Source organism: Camelina sativa, chromosome 9, assembly GCF_030686135.1.
Source record: "Camelina sativa cultivar CO46 ecotype springtype chromosome 9, ASM3068613v1".
Taxonomy (NCBI): domain Eukaryota; kingdom Viridiplantae; phylum Streptophyta; class Magnoliopsida; order Brassicales; family Brassicaceae; genus Camelina; species Camelina sativa.
In genome coordinates, this window is record NC_141888.1 from 25,659,409 (window position 1) to 25,687,116 (window position 27,708).

The 27,708-nt window shown below is 37.1% G+C and overlaps 4 protein-coding genes and 5 pseudogenes across 11 annotated transcripts; 7 read left to right on the forward strand and 2 right to left on the reverse strand.

Moving 5' to 3' along the window:
• The first annotated feature begins 1,738 nt into the window (after positions 1–1,738).
• Positions 1,739–5,713, forward strand: LOC104711374 (long chain base biosynthesis protein 2b). Of its 3 annotated transcripts, none has more exons than XM_010428074.3 (12): positions 1,739–2,182; positions 2,289–2,354; positions 2,538–2,626; positions 2,808–2,953; positions 3,041–3,165; positions 3,257–3,350; positions 3,445–3,608; positions 3,742–3,903; positions 4,217–4,343; positions 4,449–4,615; positions 4,715–4,822; positions 5,053–5,713. In XM_010428074.3, the coding sequence occupies exons 1-12, from the start codon at positions 2,057–2,059 to the stop codon at positions 5,146–5,148; spliced, it is 1,470 nt and encodes a 489-aa protein (XP_010426376.1). In that variant the 5' UTR covers positions 1,739–2,056; the 3' UTR covers positions 5,149–5,713. The 3 variants fall into 3 exon arrangements, 2 of the variants coding, with proteins under 2 accessions (XP_010426376.1, XP_087321455.1); XR_015566157.1 differs by having other exon boundaries at positions 1,854–2,182; positions 3,445–3,621; positions 5,053–5,516; XM_087465329.1 differs by having other exon boundaries at positions 1,872–2,182; positions 2,808–3,165.
• A 1,473-nt stretch (positions 5,714–7,186) lies between these two features.
• Positions 7,187–7,825, forward strand: LOC104715436 (agamous-like MADS-box protein AGL97 pseudogene; annotated as a pseudogene).
• Positions 7,826–8,528: 703 nt separating this feature from the next.
• On the forward strand, positions 8,529–11,061 carry LOC104711375 (plastidial pyruvate kinase 4, chloroplastic-like; annotated as a pseudogene). The gene is made up of 4 exons (XR_015566256.1): positions 8,529–8,551; positions 9,061–9,175; positions 9,342–10,500; positions 10,588–11,061. The product of XR_015566256.1 is annotated as a plastidial pyruvate kinase 4, chloroplastic-like (transcript).
• A 462-nt stretch (positions 11,062–11,523) lies between these two features.
• Positions 11,524–12,352, forward strand: LOC104715437 (agamous-like MADS-box protein AGL97 pseudogene; annotated as a pseudogene).
• A 2,453-nt stretch (positions 12,353–14,805) lies between these two features.
• On the reverse strand, positions 14,806–16,025 carry LOC104711376 (uncharacterized). Its single transcript, XM_010428075.3, has one exon. The coding sequence runs from the start codon at positions 15,814–15,816 to the stop codon at positions 14,962–14,964; it is 855 nt and encodes a 284-aa protein (XP_010426377.1). The 5' UTR covers positions 15,817–16,025; the 3' UTR covers positions 14,806–14,961.
• Positions 16,026–16,183: 158 nt separating this feature from the next.
• Positions 16,184–20,216, forward strand: LOC104711378 (pentatricopeptide repeat-containing protein At3g48810 pseudogene; annotated as a pseudogene). Its single transcript, XR_015566567.1, has 2 exons — positions 16,184–18,441; positions 18,749–20,216. The product of XR_015566567.1 is annotated as a pentatricopeptide repeat-containing protein At3g48810 pseudogene (transcript).
• LOC147938744 (putative pre-mRNA-splicing factor ATP-dependent RNA helicase DEAH3 pseudogene) lies at positions 18,766–20,216 on the forward strand (annotated as a pseudogene). Its single transcript, XR_015566568.1, has one exon. The product of XR_015566568.1 is annotated as a putative pre-mRNA-splicing factor ATP-dependent RNA helicase DEAH3 pseudogene (transcript).
• A 742-nt stretch (positions 20,217–20,958) lies between these two features.
• LOC104711379 (sialyltransferase-like protein 2) lies at positions 20,959–23,979 on the reverse strand. 2 transcript variants are annotated; one of them, XM_010428079.3, is made up of 12 exons: positions 23,773–23,979; positions 23,584–23,657; positions 23,408–23,497; positions 23,230–23,307; positions 23,032–23,132; positions 22,656–22,848; positions 22,472–22,562; positions 22,265–22,329; positions 22,007–22,161; positions 21,801–21,882; positions 21,536–21,645; positions 20,959–21,454 (listed from the first exon to the last, which is right to left on the reverse strand). In XM_010428079.3, the coding sequence occupies exons 1-12, from the start codon at positions 23,858–23,860 to the stop codon at positions 21,259–21,261; spliced, it is 1,323 nt and encodes a 440-aa protein (XP_010426381.2). In that variant the 5' UTR covers positions 23,861–23,979; the 3' UTR covers positions 20,959–21,258. The 2 variants fall into 2 exon arrangements, with proteins under 2 accessions (XP_010426381.2, XP_010426379.2); XM_010428077.2 differs by having other exon boundaries at positions 23,584–23,675; positions 23,773–23,937.
• A 100-nt stretch (positions 23,980–24,079) lies between these two features.
• On the forward strand, positions 24,080–27,296 carry LOC104711381 (uncharacterized). 2 transcript variants are annotated; one of them, XR_015566159.1, is made up of 13 exons: positions 24,080–24,333; positions 24,451–24,604; positions 24,723–24,820; positions 24,915–24,998; positions 25,112–25,236; positions 25,357–25,429; positions 25,514–25,559; positions 25,721–25,830; positions 25,924–26,031; positions 26,126–26,165; positions 26,265–26,326; positions 26,428–26,740; positions 26,934–27,296. XR_015566159.1 is itself a non-coding variant. In XM_010428080.3 (13 exons), exons 1-13 carry the CDS (start codon positions 24,259–24,261, stop codon positions 27,138–27,140), a joined length of 1,515 nt encoding a protein of 504 aa, XP_010426382.1. In that variant the 5' UTR covers positions 24,090–24,258; the 3' UTR covers positions 27,141–27,296. The 2 variants fall into 2 exon arrangements, 1 of the variants encoding a protein (XP_010426382.1); XM_010428080.3 differs by having other exon boundaries at positions 24,090–24,333; positions 26,106–26,165.
• Positions 27,297–27,708: the final 412 nt, after the last annotated feature.

Consider the following 27,708-nt stretch of genomic DNA (forward strand, 5'->3'; position numbering starts at 1 on the left):
TGGATTCTGATTCAAATCGATTGATTTCTCATTGGAAACCAATTAATCTTCTAAATATGTTGTCATATTTAATTTTACATTTGTCAAATGTTTTAACCTTACCTCTTATTCTTCATTTTTTTGCTTTGATGTATTTTTTTTTATCAACTGTAATAAATAATTAAATTAAATTAAATTAAATTAACTAAACAAATATTTAAATCAAACCAGCATAGTTTAACTATTTTATGTTGACGGATATTACTGTTCCGTCATCTTTCATTGCAGTGCAAACAGGAAAGTTAGTTTAAGGTTTAAAGTATTAGTAAAATCATTTCAAAGGTTTATATTACTGAAAAAATCTCAAGGTTTAAAGTGCTAATCAATCACACTTTAAAGTTTTAAAATGTGATTCTCTGGAAATTAAATTACCAAAGAGAGGACCCTTTTCTATTAATTTTTCACCACGAGTCCGGTTTAGTGAGTATATAACACGATACAGTTACTCAATAACAATTAGAAATCCGGATTTGAAATAGCGGTTTATAAAGTTAAGAAGCAGATTAAGGGGGTGTTATTGGATTGAGGATTTTAATAGATTTTAATTAACCCAGGATATTAGTGGATTTAAAAGTCTAATGCATTTGTGTGGACTTTATAATGCATATAAGGTGGATTTGAAAGTCATTGATAATGTATTTTTAGTGATTGTTATAGATTTTTTAAAAAGTTATTGTTAGAAAAAAATATATATATATATCCATAAATTGTATTATACACCAAAATTATATTAAATTAATAATACCCAGACTTTTACATATGTCATAGAAAACTTGAATTAAACTGTATTTGTATTCAATCCAGATTTTTGGTGTAATTAAAGAACCCAGATGTCATGAACCCAGAAAAAAAAAATTAAAGAATACAAAAAAACACAGATCTGATGAATAAGTGTGATTATATACAAAGGGTTTGAGGAGGAAGAAACAAAGATTGAACCCAGAAAAAAAAAGTGTGATTATATCATAAACCAAAAAAAAAAAGTTATAGATCATGAACCCAGAAAAAAAAGTTAAAGAACACAAAAAAAAATTCTCAAAAATAATACATATCTGATGAATAAGTGTGATTATATAAAAGGATTGAGAAAAAAAATCAAGCAATAATATGTCAAAGGCTAGAGATCCATCTGAAGAGAGGAGAAGAAAATGAAATGATTGAGAAAAGTGTAGTATTGTGTTTGTTTATATTTTAGAAGCAAAGTACGTTGAAATCCAAAATCACACAAAATCCAGTAGATATTGAATAACACTAGATTTTAATGGATTTTTAAAAATACCCAATTGAATAACACCTGATTCTTAAATACATCAAACTCCTTTAAAAACCACAATCCAATAATACCCCCTAAATCACCAAAAGGAAAATTACACCAACTTGTATGAGCAATATAATGAACAATGGACAACCTGTAATCTCCTCTCTGTGTATATAATGACAAAAAAAAAACTTTATGAAAACATTTCTCAGAGTGCATTTTTTCAGCATATTCCGTTTCCATTAGTTATCATATAAAAAAATGATGTTTATATTTTGAGAATAATAATTAATAAATTTAGACATATATAATTGAGTAAATAATATCATGTAAAACAACACTTGAGTAAACTAACATTTAGGATAGGGAGTTGTTATTTAAAAATAGTTAACAGAAACAATTGTCTTAAAATGTTAAATAATTAAAACTATTTATTTAAATGAGAAAAATAAATTATTTTCTTAGAATAATACTTACCGTTCAATATTGAATAGTCAAAAAAAAAAAAAAAAAAAACTCACCAACAAAAAAAAATGCAAAAAAGAAAAAAGAAAACGAAGAGGAGAAGATGATTGGTTTAAGGATCCGATTATTCGACGAAAGGGAAGAAAGAACTCAAACAAAGGTTGAATTCAAATCTCTCTTCTCTTCTCTCTCTCTTGCGTGAGAGCAGGCGCAGATATTCCCAGATCTTGAGAGAGAGATAGAGAGGGAGAGAATCGTTTCGGAGAAAAAGAAGACGCCGGAGGAGCTGAAACAATGATTACGATCCCATACCTTACAGCTGTATCCACGTATTTCAGCTACGGCTTGCTCTTCGCCTTTGGCCAGCTCCGCGATTACTCCCGCCTTCTCTTCGATTGGTGGCGCACCAACAATCTCCAGGTTCAATTTCTTCTCCTCACAAAATTAATCTGATTCTATTTGTCTCCGTCATTGTAATCGCTTTGTGGCGGCGTTGTTGAGTCTTCTTTTACTAATTTGTGTATAGGGATACGCACCGATCTGCTTGGCGCATGAGGATTTCTACATCAGACGATTGTATCATCGTATTCAGGTTTCTTCTCCAATTTTGTTTCGGTTTTAACATTATGTTCAATCTCTTCATTTGTAGCCTTATTGGTGAACATTTAGTTGTTGCAAGCCGTAGGAATTATATAAAATGTTCCTGTTTGTGGAGTATTGTTTATGGGGACTCTTTGTTTGGTGTTTGATTCTTAAATCTTTGATGTTGATACAGGACTGTTTTGGCCGTCCCATATCAAGTGCACCTGATGCCTGGGTTGATGTCGTTGAGAGAGTCTCTAATGACAACAACAAGACGCTTAAGTGAGTCTGTTTCCCTCTGCTTTTTCTATTGAACAGTTATTGTTTCTGTGGTCACGTTAGGAGATGATGAAACCAAATGTGAAGATTGAATTTTATACGGTTTATAATTGAGAAATTGAGATTTATCACCTACGCCGAGGATGTCAAATAGTAAACCGTTTTGGTTGCAAACTCTGTGTAGGCGAACGACAAAGACTAGCAGGTGCCTTAATCTGGGTTCCTACAATTATCTTGGATTTGGTTCTTTCGATGAATATTGCACGCCTCGTGTTATTGAGTCTTTGAAGAAATTTTCAGCTAGTACTTGCAGCTCTCGCGTTGATGCAGGTACAGAGTGTCGTCTTTGTGTATTAGGTCTCCAACAATTCTCTTCTCTTTGTTGTTGCCTGACATCGGTTGTTTCTCTGCCATCAGGAACTACATCTGTGCATGCAGAACTTGAGGAATGTGTTGCTAAATATGTTGGACAACCTGCTGCTATTGTTTGTGGCATGGGCTACGCAACAAACTCAGCTATCATTCCTGTCTTGATTGGAAAGGTATGTGTATGCTGCTCCATCTTGTGATGAACACCTATTTGACTTCCAAAACCTATGTTTTTAGTAGCTTACGTACTGCCATGTAATACAGGGAGGGTTGATAATAAGTGATTCTTTGAACCATACTTCAATTGTCAATGGTGCTCGAGGTTCAGGAGCCACTATCCGCGTTTTCCAACACAACAGTAAGCATTTCTCATGATTCACGTTCCAGATTTGTTTTTGCCAATTAAATAGGTGACATATCATCTTTTTGTTCTCTTGTTGTTTGCTTTGCAGCACCTTCTCATTTGGAAAAAGTATTGAAAGAGCAAATCGCTGAGGGACAACCCAGGACGCACAGACCGTGGAAGAAAATTATTGTTGTTGTTGAGGGTATTTACAGCATGGAAGGGGAAATTTGTCATCTTCCCGAGATTGTCTCAATATGCAAGAAGTATAAGGTGCGGTAACATGGTAAACCATCTTTTGTGTCTAACATGAATGAGAGATTAAAGAACTCGATCATTAAAAGTTGTCTAACACTAATTTGGCTGTCTGATGTCTTACTTAACTTCTTGCATATCCTCGTTTCAGGCGTATGTTTACTTGGACGAAGCTCACAGCATTGGAGCAATTGGCAAGACAGGAAGGGGTGTTTGTGAACTCCTGGGAGTTGACACTGCTGATATAGACATAATGATGGGAACTTTCACAAAATCGTTCGGGTCTTGTGGTGGCTATATTGCCGGATCCAAGGTTAGCAATTATATACCTTTGTTATCACTCACTGATTGATTGTTTGCACATTTCTATGGTTTATATTGTTTTCATAAATCATAAGTTGGACCTTCCAGGAAACTTAGATATATGAAAAAATGTTGTACATTTTATGCAAGTTAAAATAATCTCTATGATGAAGTAATGAAACTTTTGAAAGATGAGTAAAAAGCTGATACAGTAAGGCCATTCTATATCTACACAACAGACAGCGTGATTCCTTAGGCAAGCAGTAGACTTCATCTCAAAATCGATCAAAGGCTTTATAGCATATTGTGTTTCAACTTTGTAGGACCTCATCCAATATTTGAAGCACCATTGCCCTGCTCACCTTTACGCAACATCAATTTCAACTCCTTCCGCACAACAAATCATATCGGCCATACAAGTTATCCTCGGAGAGGACGGTTCAAACAGAGGCATGTCTGCAGTTTTTTTTGCTCTTGTTACTGCAACTCTTTTGCTCTTTGAGTTTCATAATCTCAAGTTTCAGTCTCAAATTCTTCTTAAAAAAACATTCGCAGGGGCACAAAAGTTAGCAAGAATAAGGGAAAACAGCAACTTTTTCAGGGCTGAGTTGCAGAAGATGGGGTTTGAGGTTCTTGGAGACAATGATTCCCCAGTAATGCCAATAATGCTTTACAATCCAGCAAAAATCCCAGCCTTCTCAAGGGAATGTTTGCGAGAAAACGTAAGCCTTCTCTTATTTCTGCTGCATTATCTCACTTGCTTTCACACAAGGGAAATTCAGCTCTTATGTTGTTAACGTATTTTCAAAAATCGTAAACAGTTGGCAGTTGTGGTCGTCGGTTTCCCTGCTACACCTCTATTGCTAGCCAGGGCTCGTATTTGCATATCGGCGTCTCACTCAAGAGAAGATCTTATTAAAGCCCTACAGGTACTACATCTCCCTTTTAGTTCACTCTCTTTCTCTCCCACATCATTTAACATGTATTGCCCTAGTAATAGTAGGAAACCTGAATCCTCTGATAAACTCCATGAAAGCTTGACAAATTCTCAGCATATCATACATGAATTGAATCTACACAAAAGGCTAAGTCCTAAAAAACGGGACTCTGCTTTTAGTTCATCCTTCTCACACTCTAATCCTATATTTGTTGTGGACAGGTTATAAGCAAAGCTGGTGACCTTACCGGGATTAAATATTTTCCGGCAGCTCCAAAGAAGCAAGACGAAGAGAAAAATGGCATTAAATTGGATTAAAAAACAGTAATGCATCAGTTTTCTTTTCGAAAGAGGTTTTGGTTAGCAATTAATTATCATTAGTGTACAATTTTCTGGCTGTCGGTCTTTGTGTTCTCGTCCTGTTACTTGTCGTGAAACATGTGATTGTTGTCTTCTTCTTTCTTTTGATTTCCTATTGCTTTTGTAAGGGTTTAATTGTATAGTTCCCCTCGTAAATTACTGCCCAAAAAAAATTCAGATGCTAGCGTAGACATATGTGCTTCTGCTTCACTCCACGAACTTAGGGGCCCAATTCGTTGGACCAGAAGTAATGAACTTCGAAATATTTTGGTTTTGGTCTTCCAGAGACCACCAAGACTATACAAGCCGTAGAGTGGTTCTCAAAATTTCTGTGGCAACAATTTATAATTCTCCTTGTTGTAGAAAGCTTTCCCGTATGTTAAAGCTTGTGGATGCTTGAATGGTATGGTAATGGTACTCTGCCATTATTGATCTTGTTGAGATCATGAGGCGGAGTGTGTATACTTCCTCTTAACATATTGAGGTAAACCTAAAATTTAGTTGATATGGAAGTTGTTTGTTAGTTGTTCCAATTCCAACACCTGAAGCTATCCGGGTAAGCGGTAACGCACAAAAGTTAGCAAGAATAAGGGAGAACAGCAACTTTTTCAGGGCCGAGTTGCAGAAGATAAGATTTGAGTTGCAGAAGATATGATTCCCCGAGTGCTACTATAATCCTACTATATTAATTGGGAAGTACAAATATGAAACTAACCTTAAATGTGTAAAAAATTACATTCAATTGCTATTAGAAAAACTTAATTAAGATTAATAAATTAATTAAATAAATATAATTAATTAAAAACGAAAATCAGGGATACATTGAATAATATAAATTGTAGAAAAGTAAAAAAAAAAATCTATTAGAATCAAAACTAATCCGTATTAAAAAAAAAAATTAACAGCTAAGATGTTAAAAATCTAATCAAATAAAATCTACAACTACAAATTTTATCTCTACTAAATTAATTGGAAAGTACAAATATGAAACTAACCTTAAAATGTGTAAAAATTACATTCAATTGCCATTAAAAAAACTTAATTAAGATTAATTAATTAATTAAATAAAAAATAATTAAAAAATAAAAATCGGGGACACATCAAATAAAATAAATTGTAGAAAAGTAAAATAAATATATTAGAATCAAAACTAATTCGTACTTAAAAAAAATTAACAGGTAAGATTTTGAAAACCAAATCAAATAAAATTTACAGCTACAAATTTTATTTAAAAAAAATTCCACCAGTTAAAATTATTACAGACAAGAAAAGGAAGCCACAAAAAAAACAATAAATATTATTTTTAAAGAGACTTTTTAAAAATTTTACTAGCTATATTTAGTTGCTCTTTTTTACATGTTAGTAGTGATTATGTTTAGTTGACAAATGTTTAAACAATTGTATTCATTACATACAAAGGTTTTATTGACAGAGTTTCACTAAACATTTTTAAAATACAAAAGTTTTAATATAAACTAACCAAACTTTTAATCACAAACTATTATAAATAACATAATAATAAAATAAGTTATTACAAATTTTTATTAAAAAATGTTTAGCCCGCGGTTTTCTGCGGGTTAGTACCTAGTTAACCATGACGATCGAGATGAACTTTTGCTCGATACAGATCGGTTTACTTTTTGGTTTAGTTGGTTAACATATGTGTATTTAATTTATGATTCAGCTAACATAGTGTGACGGACGTTTTCACTAAAACCTAATTTTCTTTTATTTTTTTTAAAAGGAAACAATTAATTAAACCCTTTTTAGCGAAAATAGTTCAGGTGATTTTTAGGGTTCAAAAAAAGGAAAAAGGAGAGCTGAGGCTAAAGTCTCTATATATATACTCTACTTATACAGTATACATTGTTTCTCAACACAGCAGTCACAACACGCAAACACGATAAACTAAAAAAACTCAGTTTTGTAATTTGATCGTCTCTCTCTCTGGTTTTGTAATTTGATCTCTCGAAGTCGAAAACATCGATCAATAACAATGGGTGGCTTGAAGAGGAAGATTGATACAGAGAAGAAGGTAGAGGGGAAAAAACCACGAGCGGTTACATTCTCGAAACGTAGGAAGGGCCTTTTCAGCAAAGCCGCAGAGCTTTGTCTTCTCTCCGACGCTCAGATTGCAATCTTAGCTACTCCGGTTTCGTCTAATTCACACAACTCTTTCTACACGTTTGGACACTCCTCTATGGATAGCGTTGTCGCTGCTTTCCTCGCTGGTCAGACTCCGACTCGGGATGACGTACTCGACGATGATGAAAAATTAGGGTTTTGGTGGGAAGACGAGAGTCTCGCCAATTCGGAGAATGCGGAGGAATTGGGCGACGCGATTGATTCAATGAAGAGGATGTTACAAGATCTCAAGCAGTTGCAAAGAGATCATCAACACGTCGTCGTGGAGAATGAGAACAACAACAACAACAACAATGCTTCTTTTACTTTACGTGGAAACGACGACGTAGGTGAAGGATGCAGCAACTTTGATCAAATATTTGATTCTGAGGTTCATGAATCTCAATCTCAAGTTATGCCCATGATCAATTTGGACGACGACGACTTCTTTTCTTCTGATTTCTTCAATGACATTGATATTGATGCTCTTTATGCATCTATAAACTTTTAATTTCTCTGCTCTGTATTTCTCTGCACTGCACTGTAAACTCTAGCTGTTATATATGTGCTTTATGATATTTGTTTTAGGGGTTAATCTAAAATGTATTTAGGATATGATGAACTTGTTGGTTTATACTCAATAATAGATGTGAGTGATTTTAACATCCAAGAGTACTCTTTAGCTTCTTTTGTTTTCACTCTTTGTTTCCTAAACTGTGATAAAAGGCACCATAAGGATGCTACTTTCTCCTGAAGCCGCCATTCTTAAAATATCAACAAAACAGACTAGTAGAAGAAGCATTAATGTAACTTACACACTCCCAGGTTAAAGTAGAATAGTTAATTAACTAACTATATTTTCACCACAACTAATTCGACATACAGTAAAACCTCTATAAATTAATAAGGTCGGGAACTTGAAATTTTATTAATTTATAGAGGTTTTAATTTATCGATATTAATTTATCGATAAATTAATAATATTAATTTATGAAGAGATTTTCTCATTTTTATAATTTTAAAAAAATTTCTATTACAAAATAATAAACTTTTCTTATCATTCATATTTTTAAATAAATTTTTTTTAATTTACAATCTTGGCTATCGTAATAGGATGAATGTTAATGGTTTACTATATTATCTAGGTAAAAATGATAAATGTTAGAAGTTTAGAGTTTAGAAAAAAATTGCTACTACTATCTTTCATGGTAATGATGAAGTCGAAGAAGGTATTGAGGTACTAAATAAACAATTATCGCATCTAGGACTCTCCATAATTTTTGGATTCGATTTGAGAAGATAACAATGAAAAAAATTAGAGATGAGCTCCAATAAGAATGCAAATTCAATAACATACAAACAATAATAGAGTCATATTTACTAGATTTTTTTAGATAGGCAAACAATAATAGAGTCATATCTCACTAGATTTTCTTAGATATATATATATATATATATATATATATATATATTAGTTTATTTGCTTATTAATTTATGATATTGATGGGACTATATTTTTACATAAGATTTCCAAAAAAAATATTATCTTATTAATTTATCGAAATGTATCATTTTTTACACCGGCCCAACTCGGGACCGGAAGAATTTATTAATTTATAGCGAGTATTAATTTATAGAGGTTCTACTGTATGTAGAATTATATTAAATAATAAGCTTGAATTAATTTGACAATAATATAACAAACAAATAAATTATTATATGATAAACTGGACCGGCTAATTCCAGAAATGATGCAAAGAAGGAGAAGTTATTGTATCAGCATAGCGAGAAAATTGCGGTTGCATTTGGGCTTATAAGCACGGCGAAATGGAGACCGGTTAGGGTGTTCAAGAACTTAAGGGTCTGCGGAGATTGCCAGTAGCACATCTCTCTGGAAGCAATGGGGACAATAATGTGGCTAGTGTTATCCATAAACTGAATGCTCTCCAGTCACATCTATCAGCAGCAGAGAAGTGGAATGCTTCTCAACTTTATCTATGTGACAGGTCTAAATTTTAACTATACAGCATAGGACTACTACTAGTTCATTATCTCTCAACCAGATGCTAGAGATGCCATGTCGTGTTCATATGGATTTAGCAGGACCAAAACTGAGAACTGGTACCTTAAAACCGGGTCCTTGTGTGATGAAAGTTACACCAAAGAAAGATGCTTATGGAAATGTTGTTTCTCCTGCTGTGGTATGGCTCTCTCTCACAGGAACAGAACCTCCTGGTCAGGTTTCCCCTGATGCTACTATCTCGGTCCAAGACCAGGATTTTCTTGCTGGTCTCCAAATTGGTGATTCTGTTAGACTACGTGACGCTAGATGGAGAAAGAGGAGACTTGGAATCTCAAAAAAGTTTCATGTTATCTCCAGTACAGGGTTTGTAGCTGAATGTTTTGATACTGCTTACATTGAGTCGGGAACTGAGTCATACGTCAAGGGAAAGAAAGTTGGACGAGTAGTAGATGTTCCTCCCAAGGAATCATTTGTAAGTCTCAAAGTGGGAGATTTAATAGTCATAACCCGAGAAGGATCGCTCGATGAACCTTCAGTAACTGTTCCAGGAGCATATAGTTTAACTTGTCCTTCCGGTTATTTGTTTGATTCAGTCAAGCCTGGTGAAACCATTGGATTTGATGATGGCAAAATATGGGGAGTAATCAAAGGAACAAGCCCTTCACAGGTAGTTGTCTCCATCACTCATGCTGGTCCAAAAGGTACAAAACTAGGATCAGAGAAGTCCATTAACATTCCACAAAGCGATATCCGTTTCAAAGGCCTTACGTCAAAAGATATCAAAGATCTTGATTATGTAGCTTCACATGCTGACATGGTTGGCATTTCTTTCATATAACCGTTCTAAGGCAAGAACTCAAGAAAAGGAGACTAGATGATCTTGGTATTGTGCTAAAGATTGAAACGGAAAGCGGATTCAAGAACTTGTCATTGATTCTGTTAGAGGCAATGAAGTGTTCGAATCCTTTGGGAGTTATGATAGCTCGAGGTGATCTTGCAGTGGAATGTGGATGGGAGAGATTGGCTAATATACAGGAGGAGATTATAGGTATCTGTAAAGCTGCTCGTGTACCGGTAATTATGGCAACTCAGGTTCTGGAATCACTTGTAAAACCCGGTGTTCCAACCCGAGCTGAGATCACAGATGCTGCAAATGCCAAAAGGTAAAATATTATGCACCAAACATGATCCTGGTTAAGACTTACAGTTTCTTCTTTATGTCTAATTTTGGATTTTGAAACTTTTTGCAGGGCGAGCTGCGTGATGTTGAACAAAGGCAAGAATGTTGTTGAAGCTGTTTCGATGTTGGATACTATTCTTCACACGAAGCTTATGTATAAGAAACCTGACTCTGAAAACCCCCATTGCTCTGCTTCTCACTAGTCTTTAGAAAGAAAAGTTTGTAGTTTTCTTGGCAAGTTCATGAACTGGATGCGTCCGGATAAATCATGGTTCAATAGCAGGTCTTCTGGTGATGTTACAATTTCGAACTAAGGATTTGGACCGGTTCGCCAGGTGCATGCATTGCAATGTCTCTATACTTATTAGTACATATATATCTATGCATCTTGGCCATGTTCCGTACACCAGATTTTAACTGGTTAACTCTCTAATATGATCTGATCATCATTGGCCCAAGTCAATAGCATAGTTGATTGTTTTAAATTCTTTTACTTGTAAGTTTTAAGCTACTTACAGGGATTCAATATAAATTTGTGCGTTAAGAGTCCGGTTTCTTGTTAATTAATAAGTTAGCAAGAATAAGGGAGAAGAGCAACTTTTTTCAGGGCCGAGTTGCAGAAGATAGGATTTGAGGTTTTGGAGACACTATGATTCCTCAAGTGCTACATAATTAAACATGACGATCGAGATGAACTTTTGCTGGATACGTACAGATCGGTTTACTTTTTGGTTTAGTTGGTTAACATATGTGTATTTAATTCATGATTCAGCTATGAATATGTGTTGGTTAACATAGTGTGACGGACGTTTTCACTAAAACCTACTAATTTACTTTTATTTTTTTTAAAAGGAAACAATTAATTAAACCCTTTTTAGCGAAAATAGTTCAGGTGATTTTTAGGGTTCAAAAAAAGGAAAAAGGAGAGCTGAGGCTAAAGTCTCTATATATATACTCTACTTATACAGTATACATTGTTTCTCAACACAGCAGTCGCAACACGCAAACACGATAAACTAAAAAAACTCAGTTTTGTAATTTGATCGTCTCTCTCTCTGGTTTTGTAATTTGATCTCTCGAAGTCGAAAACATCGATCAATAACAATGGGTGGCTTGAAGAGGAAGATTGATACAGAGAAGAAGGTAGAGGGGAAAAAACCACGAGCGGTTACATTCTCGAAACGTCGGAAGGGCCTTTTCAGCAAAGCCGCAGAGCTTTGTCTTCTCTCCGACGCTCAGATTGCAATCTTAGCTACTCCGGTTTCGTCTAATTCACACAACTCTTTCTACACTTTTGGACACTCCTCTGTCGATAGCGTTGTCGCTGCTTTCCTCGCTGGTCAGACTCCGACTCGGGATGACGTACTCGACGATGATGAAAAGTTAGGGTTTTGGTGGGAAGACGAGAGTCTCGCCAATTCGGAGAATGCGGAGGAATTGGGCGACGCGATTGATTCAATGAAGAGGATGTTACACGATCTCAAGGAGTTGCAAAGAGATCATCAACACGTACTAGTGGAGAAGGACAACAACAACAACAATGCTTCTTCTTTTACTTTACGTGGAAACGACGACGTGGGTGAAGGATGCAGCAACTTTGATCAAATATTTGATTCGGTTGATGATGAGACTCAATCTCAAGTTATGCCCATGATCAATTTGGACGACGACGACTTCTTCTCTTCTGATTTCTTCAATGAAATTGATATTGATGCTCTTTATTATGCATCTACAAACTTTTAATTCCTAAATACACTTCTCACTACTAATATCTAGTATTCTCTGTTCTGTATTTCTCTGCACTGCACTGTAATATCTAGCTGCTATATGGTATTTGTTTTAGGGGTTAATCTAAAATGTATTTAGAATATGATGAACTTGTTGGTTTATACTGAATAATATATAGATGAGAGAGATGGTAACATCCAAGACTACTTTTAGCTTCTTTTTTTTCACTCTTGTTTTCCCATATTTCTTTGTCAAACTGTATGAATAAACGCACCACAAGGATGCTACTTTCTCCTGAAGCCGCCATTCTTAAAATATCAACACAACAGAGTAGAAGAAGCATTAATGTAACTTACTCCCTCCCAGGTTAGAACAGTTAATTAACTAATTATATCTTCACCACAACTAATTCGACATATATAGAATTATTAAATAATAGCTTGAATTAATTAATTTGACAATAATACAACAACAATATAAAATGTAAAGAAATTGATATCTACTCTCCCTGTTGACAACAAAAGTCAATGCCGGATGCTGTAAGAATGTCAAGTGGGGAAAGAAAGAGAATATTTACCACCATACCTACATCATCATCACAGACACAGACAATACCTTAAGTTAGGTCGATAAGAATACAAGTAGGAGGAGTTTTACTGCACTGCAGCTGTATACAATACTTACTAGTCACCAATTCTAAAATTTAAAGAAATTAATGTCCACTCTCTGTTGTTTTGTTGTAAAAAATGTCAAGAGGGGAGGAAGAGAACATTTACCACCATACCAACATCATTACAGACAATACCTTAAGTTAGGTCGATATGAATACAAGTAGGAGGGGTTTTACTGTCTGCAGCTGTACACAATACTAGTCACGAATTCTAAAGTGTCAAAGCAGGCATCATGTAACATAGGCAATAGGTGATTTATGCTATATCTAAATGCAAACTCTCCCACGTTCCATGGCTAAGTTAAAACATTCAAGACTCAAGAGTGTCAGCATTAATGAAACATTCCATACGAACTCAACTTCTTTCCAAAAAAAACTCAACTTATCTTCTTTCACTTTTAACAACCAGAATCTATATCGATATGAATCTTTTAGAATCTTGTAATACTATCGGAATTTGGAACTAATAGCCTCTTTAGAACTATGTACAGAGAGTAGAGACTTTGTTTCTGTTACTGTAAAACAATATCTTACGGATATGCATGAAGTCAGGTCAGTGAGACAGTGACATATATCTCAATTGGTCTGAAATTTATGGAATTGCAATATTGCAGTAAAATGGCTTCTAATGTCTATAAAACTATGTACGTAAAAAGAAGCTTACTCCTTCACCAAATTTTGGAACTCTTATCTGATGTCTAGCAAGAGCAGCTGGATCCCCTCCCTGTGCCAAATTGTGGGAACTTTTTGGGTTAAGATTCATTGCACATGCACGAATGCTAAAAAACATATTAGTATGGAGAGTACTTTTAAAGAAATAGAGTTGTGGTACGTGATCCTTCATCTCTGCCATTGCTGTATAGTGTAATCCTAGCAATTCTGGATGATCAAATAGTATTATTATAAAAAATGGTGATAGGATAGTACACTGAGTATGTATGTAGCACAAAAGCACTTGCATCGAAAGCTCGTTTAAAATTTTTATATTAAATATAATGATATAGCTGAATCTAATGTTATAGTTGGCACTTGGCAGTTGTGGTCGTCAGTTTCCCTGCTATTATCTGTTGCGAGCTAGGGCTCGTATATGCATATCCGATCCGCATCTCACTCAAAAAAAGATCTTCCTAATGCCCTACATGTAAAATATCTTGCATCGAGCTCACTCGCTTGATCTCCCATATCATTTACGGATTTACCAAGAAGAGCCATAATAGTAGTAATAGTAGTAGTAACTCCATGAAGGCTTAACAAATTATCAGCATAGTATACACGATTTGAATCTACCCCAAAAGGCTAAATCTTGAAAAAGGGACTGTGCTATCCTTATAGTTCCTCTCTGTGTTATGACAGGTTATAATCAGAGCAGGTGACCTTACCAGGATCAGATATATTCCGACAGCTCCAAAGACACAAGAAGAAGAGAAAAATGGTTCAAACACATATGAAAAGAGGTAGGTGTGAGTTTAAAGAGAAAAATGGGATCAAACACATAACAAATTCCCGTATTAAGTCAGATCCGCTACCTTTTTTGGTTAAATGGTTCCTCTGTTTCCACCCACATATGAAAAGAGGTAAGTGTGAGTTTGAAGAGTCTAATTTTATTTTTCTCAATCGCTCCGATTTCTACATATTGAGATAGCTGAAGACTTCACAGTGTAACTAAAAAGACATTCGTTCTCTTCTCCTTAAAACTTCTATTGCAAATAGCTACACCTATTCGACTGCATAATCATCAAGAACATCCATGGAGACAATCTCAAGTAAAGAAAAGTGAGATCAAAAGAGTTAAAAACCTTCTTCTACTCTACTTTTCCCACTCCCACTTCTACTAACACTACTGTGCCTGATGCTACATTCAAACAACACATATCAAGATAACAAACAATAGAGACGAATGAAAGATCTATAGAGGGGAAAAAAAAAGCCTTTCATGGTTTCAGACATTGCAAGCTTATACTCTGCCATGACTGACTATCATCAACCAAAAAAAACAACAACAGAACAAAAATAAAAAAAACGATCAAAAATCTCTCTCACACACTCTCATGAGAACTCCCTACCAAGCTTCTGAATTGCACAAAACATCTTCCTCCTGGATCCAACAGCATTAATCCCCATATCTTTAAGATCTTCCAATGTCAACAATGGCAAAACCTCTTCATCAACCTCATGTATCTCAAACATAGGCCAATATCTCCCTAACCCTAACTCCTGTAGCCATATCTTCACACCTTCTCTTCCTCCTCCTCCACCACCAACTCCTCCATCCATATTGGATTCGAATTCTCTGTTTCCACTACTATTGTTACTCTCATACCTTCTTCTACCGTAAAAACCACCACCATCTCTATCCAAAGACTCTTCCTTTATCGGACTCTCTGAATCTTCTCTACTGAAATCCCTAAACCCACCTTCCAATTCTTCCCCTCCACTAATTTTATCATCCCCGTCCCCAATTTTCGATACCCAATTGGATCGGACCCTCTTCGCCGCCGCCGCTGACCCGACCCGTTTCTTGACCCGCCAACTCGAAACACCAAAAGAATCCACATTTCCATCTCTTTCATCATCTAGGGTTCCGATATTCTCATACCCAGAACTCAAATTCGTTAGGGCTCTCGTCCTCGACGATTTACTCATATCTTTTCTATTACCACTCGTCGTCGCCGGTGTCCATTTCGATCTCCTCCCCTGCGAATCGTACGCCCCCGCCGCGTGGTGATGATGTTGCTGCTGCTGATACTGGTCCCCGCCGATTTCGCCTAATCGAACACTTGGTCTTCTCAATCGTTTCGATCCCGCGGCTGTAATCGCCGTCGCTTCCGCTGAAGTTGACGCCGGAGTAGGATTAACTCCGCCGTTTGTTTGCTGACCATCCAGTGGCTGCAATTCCGCCATTTCTTTTTTCTCAAGGCAAAGTGGTTTTCTTTATTTCAAAGCTTTCTCAGATTGGAACCGCCATAAGCAAGTGTATGTGTTACTGGAGAAGATGAAAGGGCAAGTCTTTATCTGAAGAAGGAATCAGAAGTGAATCGTCGTCAGGAGGAGGAATCGAACAAGGAAGAAGAAGGAGAGGTGTTTAGTTACTGACACGTGTGTGTTTGTGCAGACATACACTAACAGTTTTTTTAAGAGATTTTATAAACAAGGTCCCTCAACTTACGTCAGATTCATTTTGTAATCCCAAAAAACATAAAATATAGCATTTTCCCCTTTGAGGAAAGGTCAATTCAATTAAAGAAGGGTAAAATGGTCATTTGAGACTCATCTTCTTCATCTTCATCCTTGAGAGACCTGAGATTTTTCAGCTTCGGCAGAAGATTAGGTATATTCGCGGCGGTCATGTATCTGGTAGAAGGATGTTCGTTGCTATTGAAAGTTCAAAAACCTCTTATCCCATTTGTGCTCAATACAAATCTCAATGTGAATCATCTCTTCCCAGAAGCTACAACAAACCAAGCGGAGATCAAAGAATCAGATGTGGTGAAGAGGCTGAGACAAGAGTCTTGTGTTCCATTAGCTTTGCATTTCTTCAAATCCGTTGCAAATTCGAATCTTTTCAAGCACACGCCTTTAACATTCGAGGTGATGATCAGGAAGCTTGCAATGGATGGTCAGGTTGATAGTGTTCAGTATCTTTTGCAGCAAATGAAACTCCAAGGTTTCCATTGTTCTGAAGATTTGTTTATCAGTGTTATTAGTGTTTATAGGCAAGTGGGTTTAGCTGAACGAGCTGTGGAGATGTTTTATAGGATTAAGGAGTTTGGGTGTGATCCTTCGGTTAAGATTTATAACCATGTTTTGGATACTCTGCTTGGTGAGAATAGGATTCAGATGATTTATACTGTTTATAGAGATATGAAGAGAGATGGGTTTGAGCCTAATGTGTTCACTTATAATGTTCTTCTTAAGGCTTTGTGTAAGAACAATAAGGTAGATGGTGCAAAGAAGTTGCTGGTGGAGATGTCGAATAAAGGGTGTTGTCCTGATGCTGTGAGCTACACTACTGTGATTTCATCTATGTGTGAGTTTGGTATGGTGAAGGAAGGTAGAGAGCTGGCAGAAAAATTTGAACCTGTTGTGAGTGTGTATAACGCTTTGATTAATGGGTTATGCAAAGACCATGATTACGAAGGAGCGTTTGACCTGATGAGGGAAATGGTGGAGAAAGGGATAACTCCTAATGTTATCTCGTACTCTACACTTATCAATGTGCTTTGCAATTCTGGTCAAATTGAGCTTGCTTTCTCGCTTCTGGCGCAGATGTTGAAACGAGGGTGTCATCCAAATATCCATACATTGAGTTCTCTTGTGAAGGGTTGTTTTGTAAGAGGTACAGCAGTCGATGCTCTAGACTTGTGGAACCGGATGATCAGAGGATTTGAGCTACAGCCGAATGTTGTAGCGTTTAATACCTTGGTTCAAGGATTTTGTTCCCATGGGGATATGCAAAAGGCTATGTCTGTCTTTTCACACATGGAAGAAAACAGATGTTCTCCAAACATCAGAACCTATGGCTCTCTTATCAACGGCTTTGCCAAAAGAGGTAGCCTCGAGGGTGCAGTTTATATATGGAATAAGATGCTAACTAGTGGATGCTCCCCAAATGTTGTGGTGTATACGAACATGGTGGAAGCTCTTTGTAGGTGCTCCAAGTTTAAAGAAGCTGAATCTCTTATAGAAATCATGTCTAAAGAAAACTGTGCCCCTTCTGTGCCAACGTTTAACGCATTTATCAAAGGTTTATGCGATGCCGGGAGGCTTGACTGGGCTGAGAAAGTGTTCAGACAAATGGAGCAGCAATACGAATGTCCTCCCAACATTGTAACATATAATGAGTTGCTGGATGGGCTCGCAAAGGCAAACCGAATAGAAGAAGCTTATGGTCTTACCCGAGAGATCTTCATGAGAGGTCTGGAGTGGAGCTTATCGACTTACAACACACTTTTACATGGATCATGCAATGCAGGTCTCCCGGGGATAGCTCTGCAGCTAGTAGGAAAAATGATGGTCGATGGTAAATCTCCGGATGAGATTACAATGAATATGATATTATTAGCATATTGCAAACAAGGAAAAGCTGAGAGGGCAGTCCAGATGTTGGATCTAGTTTCATGTGGAAGAAGAAAGTGGCGGCCTGATGTAATCTCTTACACAAATGTGTTATGGGGTCTATGCAGTTCTAATTGTAGGGAGGATGCAGTGATTCTTCTTGAGAGGATGATAAGTGAAGGTATTGTCCCAAGTATTGCTACATGGAATGTATTGGTTCGAAGTTTTATTCTCGATGACATCTTGAGCCCATGAGATCAGTCTACCATATGGAAAAGTAAACTTGTTCAATTTGTTGGGAAGCCATTTTCGTATCTGTCTGAGTAGAAGCATCAACTCCGGTGGATATATGGAAATCTTGTGTCAGATAGAAGCTTGGTTTGTGTGTCTTCACTGAACCCTTTAAGAACTCCAAGCAAACATTTCAATCCTAGCAAGAAAAATCCTGACAAATACATTGCTGAGAAATTGGTAAGGAAATATGAAGAGACAGATGATCTTTGGTCATGCTTCTGTAGTAAATGATTATGGTCAGCAGTCTTTTATTCTATAATTATAATTATATTTTTGGTTTCTAAGCTCTCCGTAGAAGCTAAATACAATTCTCCAGAACTTGTAGAAAAATCCAAAAGAATGTTTAACTAAACTACGGCTTATACGGCTTATGCAGAAAAGGAAAATTTCCAAATACTCTGTGAAAAGGAAAATAGGTTTCTTTTTTTTGGGTTATAAATAGGTTTACTAACTTGTTATTTTTATTTTTTATCTTTTGTTGAAGTCTTGAAGAGAATCGATATGGTGAACTCTGCTAGGTATTTGGAAATACAAGAGGAACGTAGGAACCTACCAGTATGGGTACACAAAGACGAGTTTCTCCAAGCTTTGAAGGAAAATCAGATGGTGATACTGGCGGGTGATACGGGCAGTGGTAAGACAACGCAAATCCCACAGTTCGTTTTAGAAACTTTGGTCTATGAAAACCCTAATCCTGGTGGGACTGGGAGGTTTGGTTGTTGGGTGCACGCAGCCTCGTAGAGTTGCAGCGATGTCTGCGGCCCGCCGAGTTGCTGAAGAGATGGATGCAGTGATCGGTGAAGAAGTCGGTTACACAGTCCGTTTCGACGATTGCAGCAGCTCCAGAACCGTGCTCAAGTACCTGACCGATGGAATGCTTCTGAGAGAAGCACTGGTGGATCCGCTCTTATCAAATTACAAAGCGATCATTCTGGACGAGGCCCACGAAAGAAGTATAGCCACGGATTTGCTTTTTAGTATTCTTGAAAAAGCCTTGACTAGCCGGCCTGCTCTTAAGCTGGTTGTGATGAGTTCAACCCTATACGCCCACGAGCTCAGCCACTATTTTAGCGGTCATAATGTGCCTCTCATCGAAGTCCCAGGTAGGCTCCATCCAGTGGAGATCGTTTATACTCGAGATCCTGTGACGGACTATCTCGAGGCTGCTGTACGCAAAGTTATCCAGATTCACATGTGTGAGCCACCTGGTGATGTTCTTGTTTTCCTAACCGGGGAAGAAGAGATTGAAGATGCTTGCAGCAGGATCCTCGATAAGCTCGGCGATCAAGTCAAAGTCGTGCCACTGTATTCCTTCCTCCCGCCTGCCATGCAACAGAGGGGTTTTCGATCCCACAACACATACAGTGAGAAAGATTGTCGTCTCCACCAACATTGCAGAGACTTCTCTACCCATCGACGGGATTGTTTACGTCGTTGATCCTGGTTTCTCCATGCAGAAATACTACAACCCACAAACTCGACTAGACTCCTTGGTGGTGTCCCCAATATCCATGGCTAGTGCTGACCAGAGAGCAGGTCGTGCCGGTACAACAAGGCCTGGTAAATGTTTCAGGCTATACACACAGGAAATTTACAGTGGCTTAATACCGCTGGAGGTTCCCGAGATGTATAGAGCAAACCTCGTAAACACAGTTCTGGCCTTGAAAAGGCTGGGTGTGAAGGACTTGTTATCCTTGAATTTTATGGATCCTCCTTCCCAGAAGAGCCTTATTCAGGCCTTGACGGATTTGTTTGACCTGGGAGCAGTGGACGATGAAGGTAACTTGACAAAGATAGGCGAGATGATGAGTCTGGAGGTCTAATTGAAGCTGATTTAATCGATATCTAGCCCGTTCGAATTTATATTATTGTTCCTATTTTTCTGATATGTTAGATACTTAACTTTATTATGTACATGCTTAACTACGAATTTTAAATAATATTAGCCAAAATACAGACTACTACTTTATACAACAATTTCATGCGACAATATTAGCCAAAATTTGATTATAAAGAACTGATGTACGATGCTTCTTTTTCTTTTCACAGCTGTTTTGCCAATGCAGACAAATTAAGGAATCCGGATACACAACAAAACTCGTGTTGACGAGTTGAGTGTTAACAAAAATCTCATAAAACTCGTAATTTTTGTATAAAATCTACAGGTGAGTGTATTGATGTATGATTTGCAAATTTTGGTTTCATTTTGAGATTCTGTCTGAAAAGAAGCTGCTCGGAAGACTGTTCCTAACGATTAGCTCCAGGAGAAAGTTTGGGTGTCTATCCAAGGTTTGAGTTTATATTCAATTATTCGTGTGTATTGAAGCCCTTGATGAAATTTGGAATATAAAGTTTCGGTTTTTAACTGATCCAAGCCTCAAAGGAACATGTAGGAGGGGAATTTCGAGCCACTGAAAGATGTAAACTTTCTGCTTCAGATACTTTTCTGGTTCAAAAGATCTCTTAGGTATCCTCTAAGCTTCTTGTCTTTTAGGACTTCTCAGATTTCATATTTTCATTGACCGGTGGTTCCATTTTAATTTCCTTCCTATTCATGCAGCTCGTAGGAACAACGTGAGGGCTGACTGCTGAGACCAATTTACAGTTACACACTTACACTATTCTTCCGCTCAATTAATCGCATTATCTACTTTCGCAACTAGTAAAAAGTCGGGGAATAATAACAAGACAAGATTACAAAGAACATAATATTTGCTTTATATTCTATAATTAGACATGGAACAAGCAGTGTCTAGCTTCCCATTCTATTTTAGTCTTCTATGATTTTACCTACATCTCTCGTGAAGAAAATTTTGGAGAAACAAGATAACGAAAGAATGAATGCTAACCTCAAGAGACTACGCAGAAAACTCTCACCTCGATGATCTTTCAATCCCTAAAATTGTGCTTTACAATGAATCTATCATCTTCCTGGGATTCTGTTTTGTGCTTCAGTGTGGAAGGTGATCAGTCAATTCTTAGATATGCAGTTTCTTAGTCAGGTGGTGTTATGCAAAGCTGACCATGTCCAGGACTGTGCTCTACGGGGTACATGCTTGTGCTTCTCACAAATTTTTGATGGTCGCTCACAGGTTTTCTGAGCTGTGAGACCATTGGACGCTTGTTTTTGTTTCTCTTCTTTACTATCGAGCATGATGCTAATGGGTCTGCAGATCCTGCTCCAACTCTCCTGCGCATACAATGGTTTCTTAAGAGAATATTGATAAAGTTTGGCAAAGAAAGGAGATGAAATTGGGTTAGTGATGATTACCTCAAGAGCTTCTCTGCAGCAATTCTTGCAGATCTAATTGTATTGCGGCTTGGCACCCATTTCACGACTCGGTTAGGATCAGCTCTCATGGGAGAGTGTATTTTAAGGAGCTAAAAGAAAAGATAACCAAGTTAAAACCAAAAAGTTAGAAGGGATCTCCTAATCTAGGATAGGCCAATGCAAATGACATAAACGAATTCAAGTAATTATTCCCTAACAACTCGTTAACTGGATAATGAGGAAAAACGAGACACCAGATACTTACACCCAAGCATTCCATCATCTGGTAGTAAGCTCTACCATGCAAAGGAGTATGGCCTTGTCGAGATTCTGAAAAATATCTAGTCCTGAAAGAATATTACAGGAGATTGCTGTCAAAGGTAAACATAGTTGATAAACAGACAGGTTCAATTAGTAAACATGGTTAATAAGTAGAAAGCTAGAAAAAACAAATATCGGTAGACGTTATACCACTCTTTATAGCCTGGATCCACAGTAAAACCATACATATCCACTGAATCACACGTCGAGAGAGCAAACTCAAGAGCCTTGAGCCCAGTTCCTTTGGCTGCCGAGCCAAATGAAGCACCAAGCATTAAGTACACAGGATTTTTTATTGGGACTTCCTGCATAGAAAGAAAAGCGTCAAATATCTTTCAAAGACCAGGTGCAGATTATAGATATCCAAAACCAAAAGAGCCAAGAGACAAATAAGTGCAATGTACAAACCCGAATCATCTTGTTCATGATATCATGAATTGTTGTTTTTACTAGGAGGACCTCTTGCTTTTTTTCTGCACAATTTCAAAGATCAGAGAGAGTGTAGTATGTATTTGCAGGCATTAATCTGTGATACACACAAATGAATAGATATAGAGAAACAATGGCGATGATAACCATGAAGGAGTGAAAAACAAGGGAACAGTTATACAGTACCATCCAACTCCACGACTTTGTCAAGGGCTTTAGCTGACCCTCGGTTAAGAAGACGGAATGTACTTTTCTCTCCCACATATTCCTTGTAGTTCTGCAAGAAGATATTCCAAACAAAAATGAAGGTACGTGAGACTACAGAGGGAACAAAATAATTGGAAGTTTGATAAAATAACTCATCATTAACCTGAATCGGAGCACCATTTTCTCTAAGAACCGCATCGTAAGTATCTATCTCCTTTCCAAACTTTGTTTTTAACAGATCACCAGAGTTACCAATAACAGCACATCGCTGAAACTGCCGGGGAAAATATGGTGGTATTTCAGGAAGCACCAATGAAAGCTTCTCGATGCATAAAGATTTATTCTGGCAATTATTACTGCGCCAGAGTGAGCGTTTCATTAAGGCCAAGAAAAGAAGACAACAACACAGCATTGTACACTATATTTACAAACTACCAAATATATATTGGGACTGAGACCCTTACATTCTAGCTAGTTTTGAGCTGTTGTCTATGAAAATGGATAGTGATAATAACCGATTAAAGTCAGCGAATACTTACAGTTGAATTCCTTTATTGATTCTGCGCCAAGCATAATCTTCCCATCCATTTGGTAAGGCATCAATGTATTCCTTGGTGAGTATGGTAGAGCTATTCCTGACCTAGTAAACCAACTCACCAATTAACCCATCACTTTAAAGACTAGAACAAATGATATGAACTGAAAGTTACACAGACTATAAGAACTAAAACACCCACTTGTTCCCATGTAGCTACTGCTTCGCACAGGTCAAACTCATAGGACAGTCCTTCAAGCTCTCCAGACTTGGGATCTTTCTGTTGTTGTACATTAATCCAAGACATAAAAACAAGGTATAAGTGTATATATTTTCAACAGATCAATTTTGCTAAACACTAAGAATTATAACAAGCTTACCCATTTGGGAACAGTATCCTTGGGGAAGTTAATTGAAACTTTGCAATAATCTCTACCCGTAGCAGCTTGTAATCCCAGGCCATTTGCACTCTGCATCATCATTAGATCAGTTCTAATCATCAAGCCCAAAACGGATCAAGCAATCGATTCCTAGTGATTGATTTGGATTCACTTACTACGCACTTCTTGAATCCGCTCTGCAAGGACTGCAACGCCTCTAAATCTTCATTGCTAAGCCGATTAGACTCGTCTAAATCCACGGAATCATCTTCTTTATCATTAATCATCCCCCATACTTCAGAAACAAAAACACGAATACAACACTAAACACTGAGGACAACGATGGAGTAGTATACACCACTTACATAGATTTGAGACGCCGATAATGTAGATTAGAACAGCAGAGATTCCAGTAGTTAGAGCTAATAGGAATATCAAATGCAAGAGCTTCATCGATTCCCCCAGTCAAAAAGCTTCAGCTTCGATCTGGCCTTTCCAGGAGACTACTGACGATGTGAATTAGAATTACTAACGCGAAAGTTCCCGATCTGAGCATTAATGAAACAGCGTGTAGTCCCCTTTCTGAAGCATAAGACGGCATACAGTTTTATCTTAAAACAAAACGCTGTGTACTTATTAACGAAAGATTTTAAAACGGCACGATAGTTATGTATTGAGAACTGGCCACGTGGCTATAATAAACCCTTTCCTTCCTTGTTCATCTTGAAAAAGACAAACAAAAACCCTAACAATCTCCTCTGTAAAAAAATGTCTGATACTTCAGATTCCATTAAAGCAGCTTGATAAGCATCAAGAGCCCATGATGAAATGGTGAATCTTTTTGAATTTTCATGGCGGGTTTAAGTATGGGTTTGGCTTGCAGATCCAATTTCTCTGTAATTCCCCTGTTTTACTGTTTCTCCAAGGTAAATATATATACACTCTTTAACAACTACGACAGTATAATTCTATGTAATTTCGTTTTCATATATTTTTAAATTCGTGTTCCTTTGTTTTGTGTTAATATGTTGTTTCGCTTACAGGTTCAGTTCAACACTGCTACTGCTGCTGCAATTTATCATCATGACAAGGGTAAAGCACCAAAGTGGAAGAAATTGAATTCAGAAGATCTTGGGATAACCAGTTCTATGATTTCAAAGCCCGCCCGGGTTGTTCTAAATGGCCTTAAGAGTAAAGGTTGATGCTTTTTTTATCTTCTGATAGAAATCTTAAATGTGTTTTTTTTTTTTTTTCTGAAGTTGCTGGTTTTGAATTTTGATATTTGTTTTCTTTTTTTTTTTCATGATGTGTTTAGGACATGATGTTTACCTTGTTGGAGGCTGTGTAAGGGATCTTGTTTTGAAAAGGACACCAAAAGACTTTGATGTACTTACTTCTGCAGAACTTAGAGATGTTAGTCTCCAAAGCTTAAGTGTCATCTCTATAACATCGTCTCTCAATCGGATTTCAAGAATTGATTCTATTTTTTGGTTGGAAATGTGTTTAGGTTGTTCGAACTTTCTCAAGATGTGAAATTGTTGGAAGAAGGTTTCCTATATGTCACGTGCACGTTGGGAGTGATATGATTGAGGTTTGTTGTTTTCTTGTCAAGGATTATCTTTTTAAAACCAATATAAGCATAGCAAAGTCAAAAATAAGAACAAATCTCGTCACTTTAGATTCCTTTGTATTCTTCTTGAGTAGGTTTCGAGTTTTAGCACATCTGCTCAACATTCTCCTAGAACTGGTTCTGGAAAATTCAATGGCTCCTATGACGAGGACAGAATCCGTTACAATAATTGCTTGCAGCGTGATTTCACTATTAATGGGTATCTTGTTAATACCTAGAACAAACTCTTGTAGAAAGAGAGAAATGAATTGGTTCCTCATGTTTCCTGTTAACTTTTATTACATTTCCTTACAAATTTATATTGCTTTTCCTATCTCAGTTTGATGTTTGATCCGTATGCCAAAGTTGTATATGACTATCTCGGGGGAATGGAAGACATTAGAAAAGCCAAGGTGTGGACGTATTCTGTAATACCTTTTTTTGGGGATTAATTATCTACAAATACATATGGTCTAAGTGTGGTTCTTTGCTCACAGCTACGGACGGTGTTTCATGCTGGCACATCTTTTCAAGAAGACTGTGGTGAGTTTTCAGGGAAAGAAATTCATCTCTGTAACATTTCCACCTCGGATTTTTTTAGAAACACCCTTCAGAGTCTAGAAAAAACAAATTCTTGTATGAATACCATTAAGAATCTATATAATGGAAGCTTATTAGTGCGACATGGTTTATAATATTTCCAGCCCGGATTCTTCGTGGAACAAGAATTGCTGCGCGTTTAGGCTTCACAATAGCCAAGGAAACAGCTCATTTTTTAAGGAACCTTTCCTTCCTTGTACAAAGACTCCACAGGGTAGCTTTTGTTATTGCTTCTCACCACAAATAAAATTTTTCTACACATTTGTATCACATCTTGTTCATGAATGATTCTGCATTAAATGTGTAGGGAAGAATCTTGATGGAAATGAATTACATGTTAGCATATGGATCAGCAGAAGCTTCTTTAAGATTGTTGTGGAAATTTGGGATACTAGAAATTCTTTTACCAATTCAGGTTGTTAGTGATTTCACTCGACTCTTGTTGTGTCTTTATCGCATCTTGTGTCTATTTAACTTCAATATTCACAGGCAGCATATCTCGTTCACAGTGGTTTCAAGAGACGTGACGAAACGACTAACATGCTTCTGGTAATAAGCAGATGCACATTTTGAAATATTCTTCAGAGACAAGTGTATGTTGCTTAACATGTGGAGTAAAGAACTTATACTTAACATTCAACCGTGCAGTCTCTCTTCGGCAATTTGGATACTTTGTTGGCTCCAGACAGACCTTGCCCCAGCAGCTTATGGTATGTGGGTCTTCGTCTATTAAGATCCTTTAGGAACCATCCTTATTATATACAGTTGACAATATTGTAATGCCTAACATAATTGGGTGGGGAATTTGCAGGTTAGCAATATTGGCTCTTCACAAAGCCCTTGCTGATCAACCTCGATATCCTTCAGTGGTTGCCGCGTTCAGCCTTGCTGTACACAATGGTGGAGATGTTCTAGAAGCTATAAAAATCACCGAGGAAGTCACAAAGCCACATAACATAAGCTTCTTCGAGCTACTGGAGCCAGAGGAAATGGACTCCCAAACCTTATTGGATGAAGTCATGGATCTTGATTCATCTGTCAAAGAAGCCTTGGGACAGATGACTAATGGGAAGTTTATTTCTAAGGCTATGGCAGCGTATCCTCAGGCCCCACGTTCCGATATGGTAAGCACTCCTATTTTTCTTAGCTTCATATAACGAAGTTTCATTGATACATATGCAAATGCAGATTCGTCTCCTTAGAACGCCTAGACTATAGGATACGGAGTTTGATATATCTTATTGCTAATGGTTAGAAACAAGACTTCCTCGGTTTAGCTGTTGTCCTAATTCTCTCATATCGTTGGTTTTTCTACAGGTTTTCATACCGTTGCAGTTGTACCTAGATGCAAGAAGAATATTCGAGTGTGTGAAAGAAAATGTGCAGAAGGAATTTGTGCCTAAGCAAGACAGTGAAATTGATTATACCTCATTATCTTCAGGCTACCTTCCAGAAGTTAGACATGTATTTGCCAGGGTTGTTTTCGACACAGTCTTTCCATTAAACCCATCTCAAGAGTTGTAGTCCCTCTTGGATTTGATAGACGGTAGAACGCAAAAGGATATTTTCAAAAACTTTTCGTATGTAGAACATAATAGCTAGATGTAGTGAACACCATTTTTGTACTATTACAAGGTAGAAACAAAATAAGAATAATAATTGGGAGTTTTGTTTCCCTTATATTGGTCTAGTGTGACGGCTATGCGATGGAATGTCCTTGTAGTTTTATGCACTTACAGATGGAGCAAGCGCAGTAGCTGCTGGAGGAGAAGCACCACCAGTGGTTGGCCTAAGAAAATGAGAAAAATATAGGTAAGTGATGGAGTGTCTTTCATATGTTGGTTCTAACATGATTTGAGTATTGATGAGAATATTGTAAGTGCAGGTGATGAAAAAACTTACAATCCAGCTAAAACTTTGACAGCATCATAGATAACCCACTGCGCTCCAGTGAGTGTTCCTATCATGAAAATGCAAAGAGGAGGGCCCCTGGTAAACATACCCCAAAAAATAGCCTTTTTACTGCCTGTAGCATGTGAACGAATAACAACCAAGTCGGTAGCAGCCATATATATATATCAGTGGATGTATC

Bases quoted from the DNA above. Each gene is read 5' to 3' on its own strand.
- LOC104711374 (XM_087465329.1), top strand. From the start codon at position 2,057: ATGATTACGATCCCATACCTTACAGCTGTATCCACGTATTTCAGCTAC. The intron at 2,183-2,288 runs GTTCAATTTCTT...ATTTGTGTATAG, and splicing joins GGCGCACCAACAATCTCCAG to GGATACGCACCGATCTGCTT. The intron at 2,355-2,537 runs GTTTCTTCTCCA...ATGTTGATACAG, and splicing joins GATTGTATCATCGTATTCAG to GACTGTTTTGGCCGTCCCAT.
- LOC104711376 (XM_010428075.3), bottom strand. From the start codon at position 15,816: ATGGCGGAATTGCAGCCACTGGATGGTCAGCAAACAAACGGCGGAGTT.
- LOC104711379 (XM_010428077.2), bottom strand. From the start codon at position 23,860: ATGAAGCTCTTGCATTTGATATTCCTATTAGCTCTAACTACTGGAATC. The intron at 23,498-23,583 runs GTAAGTGAATCC...ATGATGATGCAG, and splicing joins GCGGATTCAAGAAGTGCGTA to AGTGCAAATGGCCTGGGATT. The intron at 22,162-22,264 runs GTTTGTACATTG...CTTTCTATGCAG, and splicing joins TCATGAACAAGATGATTCGG to GAAGTCCCAATAAAAAATCC.
- LOC104711381 (XM_010428080.3), top strand. From the start codon at position 24,259: ATGGCGGGTTTAAGTATGGGTTTGGCTTGCAGATCCAATTTCTCTGTA. The intron at 24,334-24,450 runs GTAAATATATAT...TTTCGCTTACAG, and splicing joins TGTTTTACTGTTTCTCCAAG to GTTCAGTTCAACACTGCTAC. The intron at 24,605-24,722 runs GTTGATGCTTTT...TGATGTGTTTAG, and splicing joins AAATGGCCTTAAGAGTAAAG to GACATGATGTTTACCTTGTT.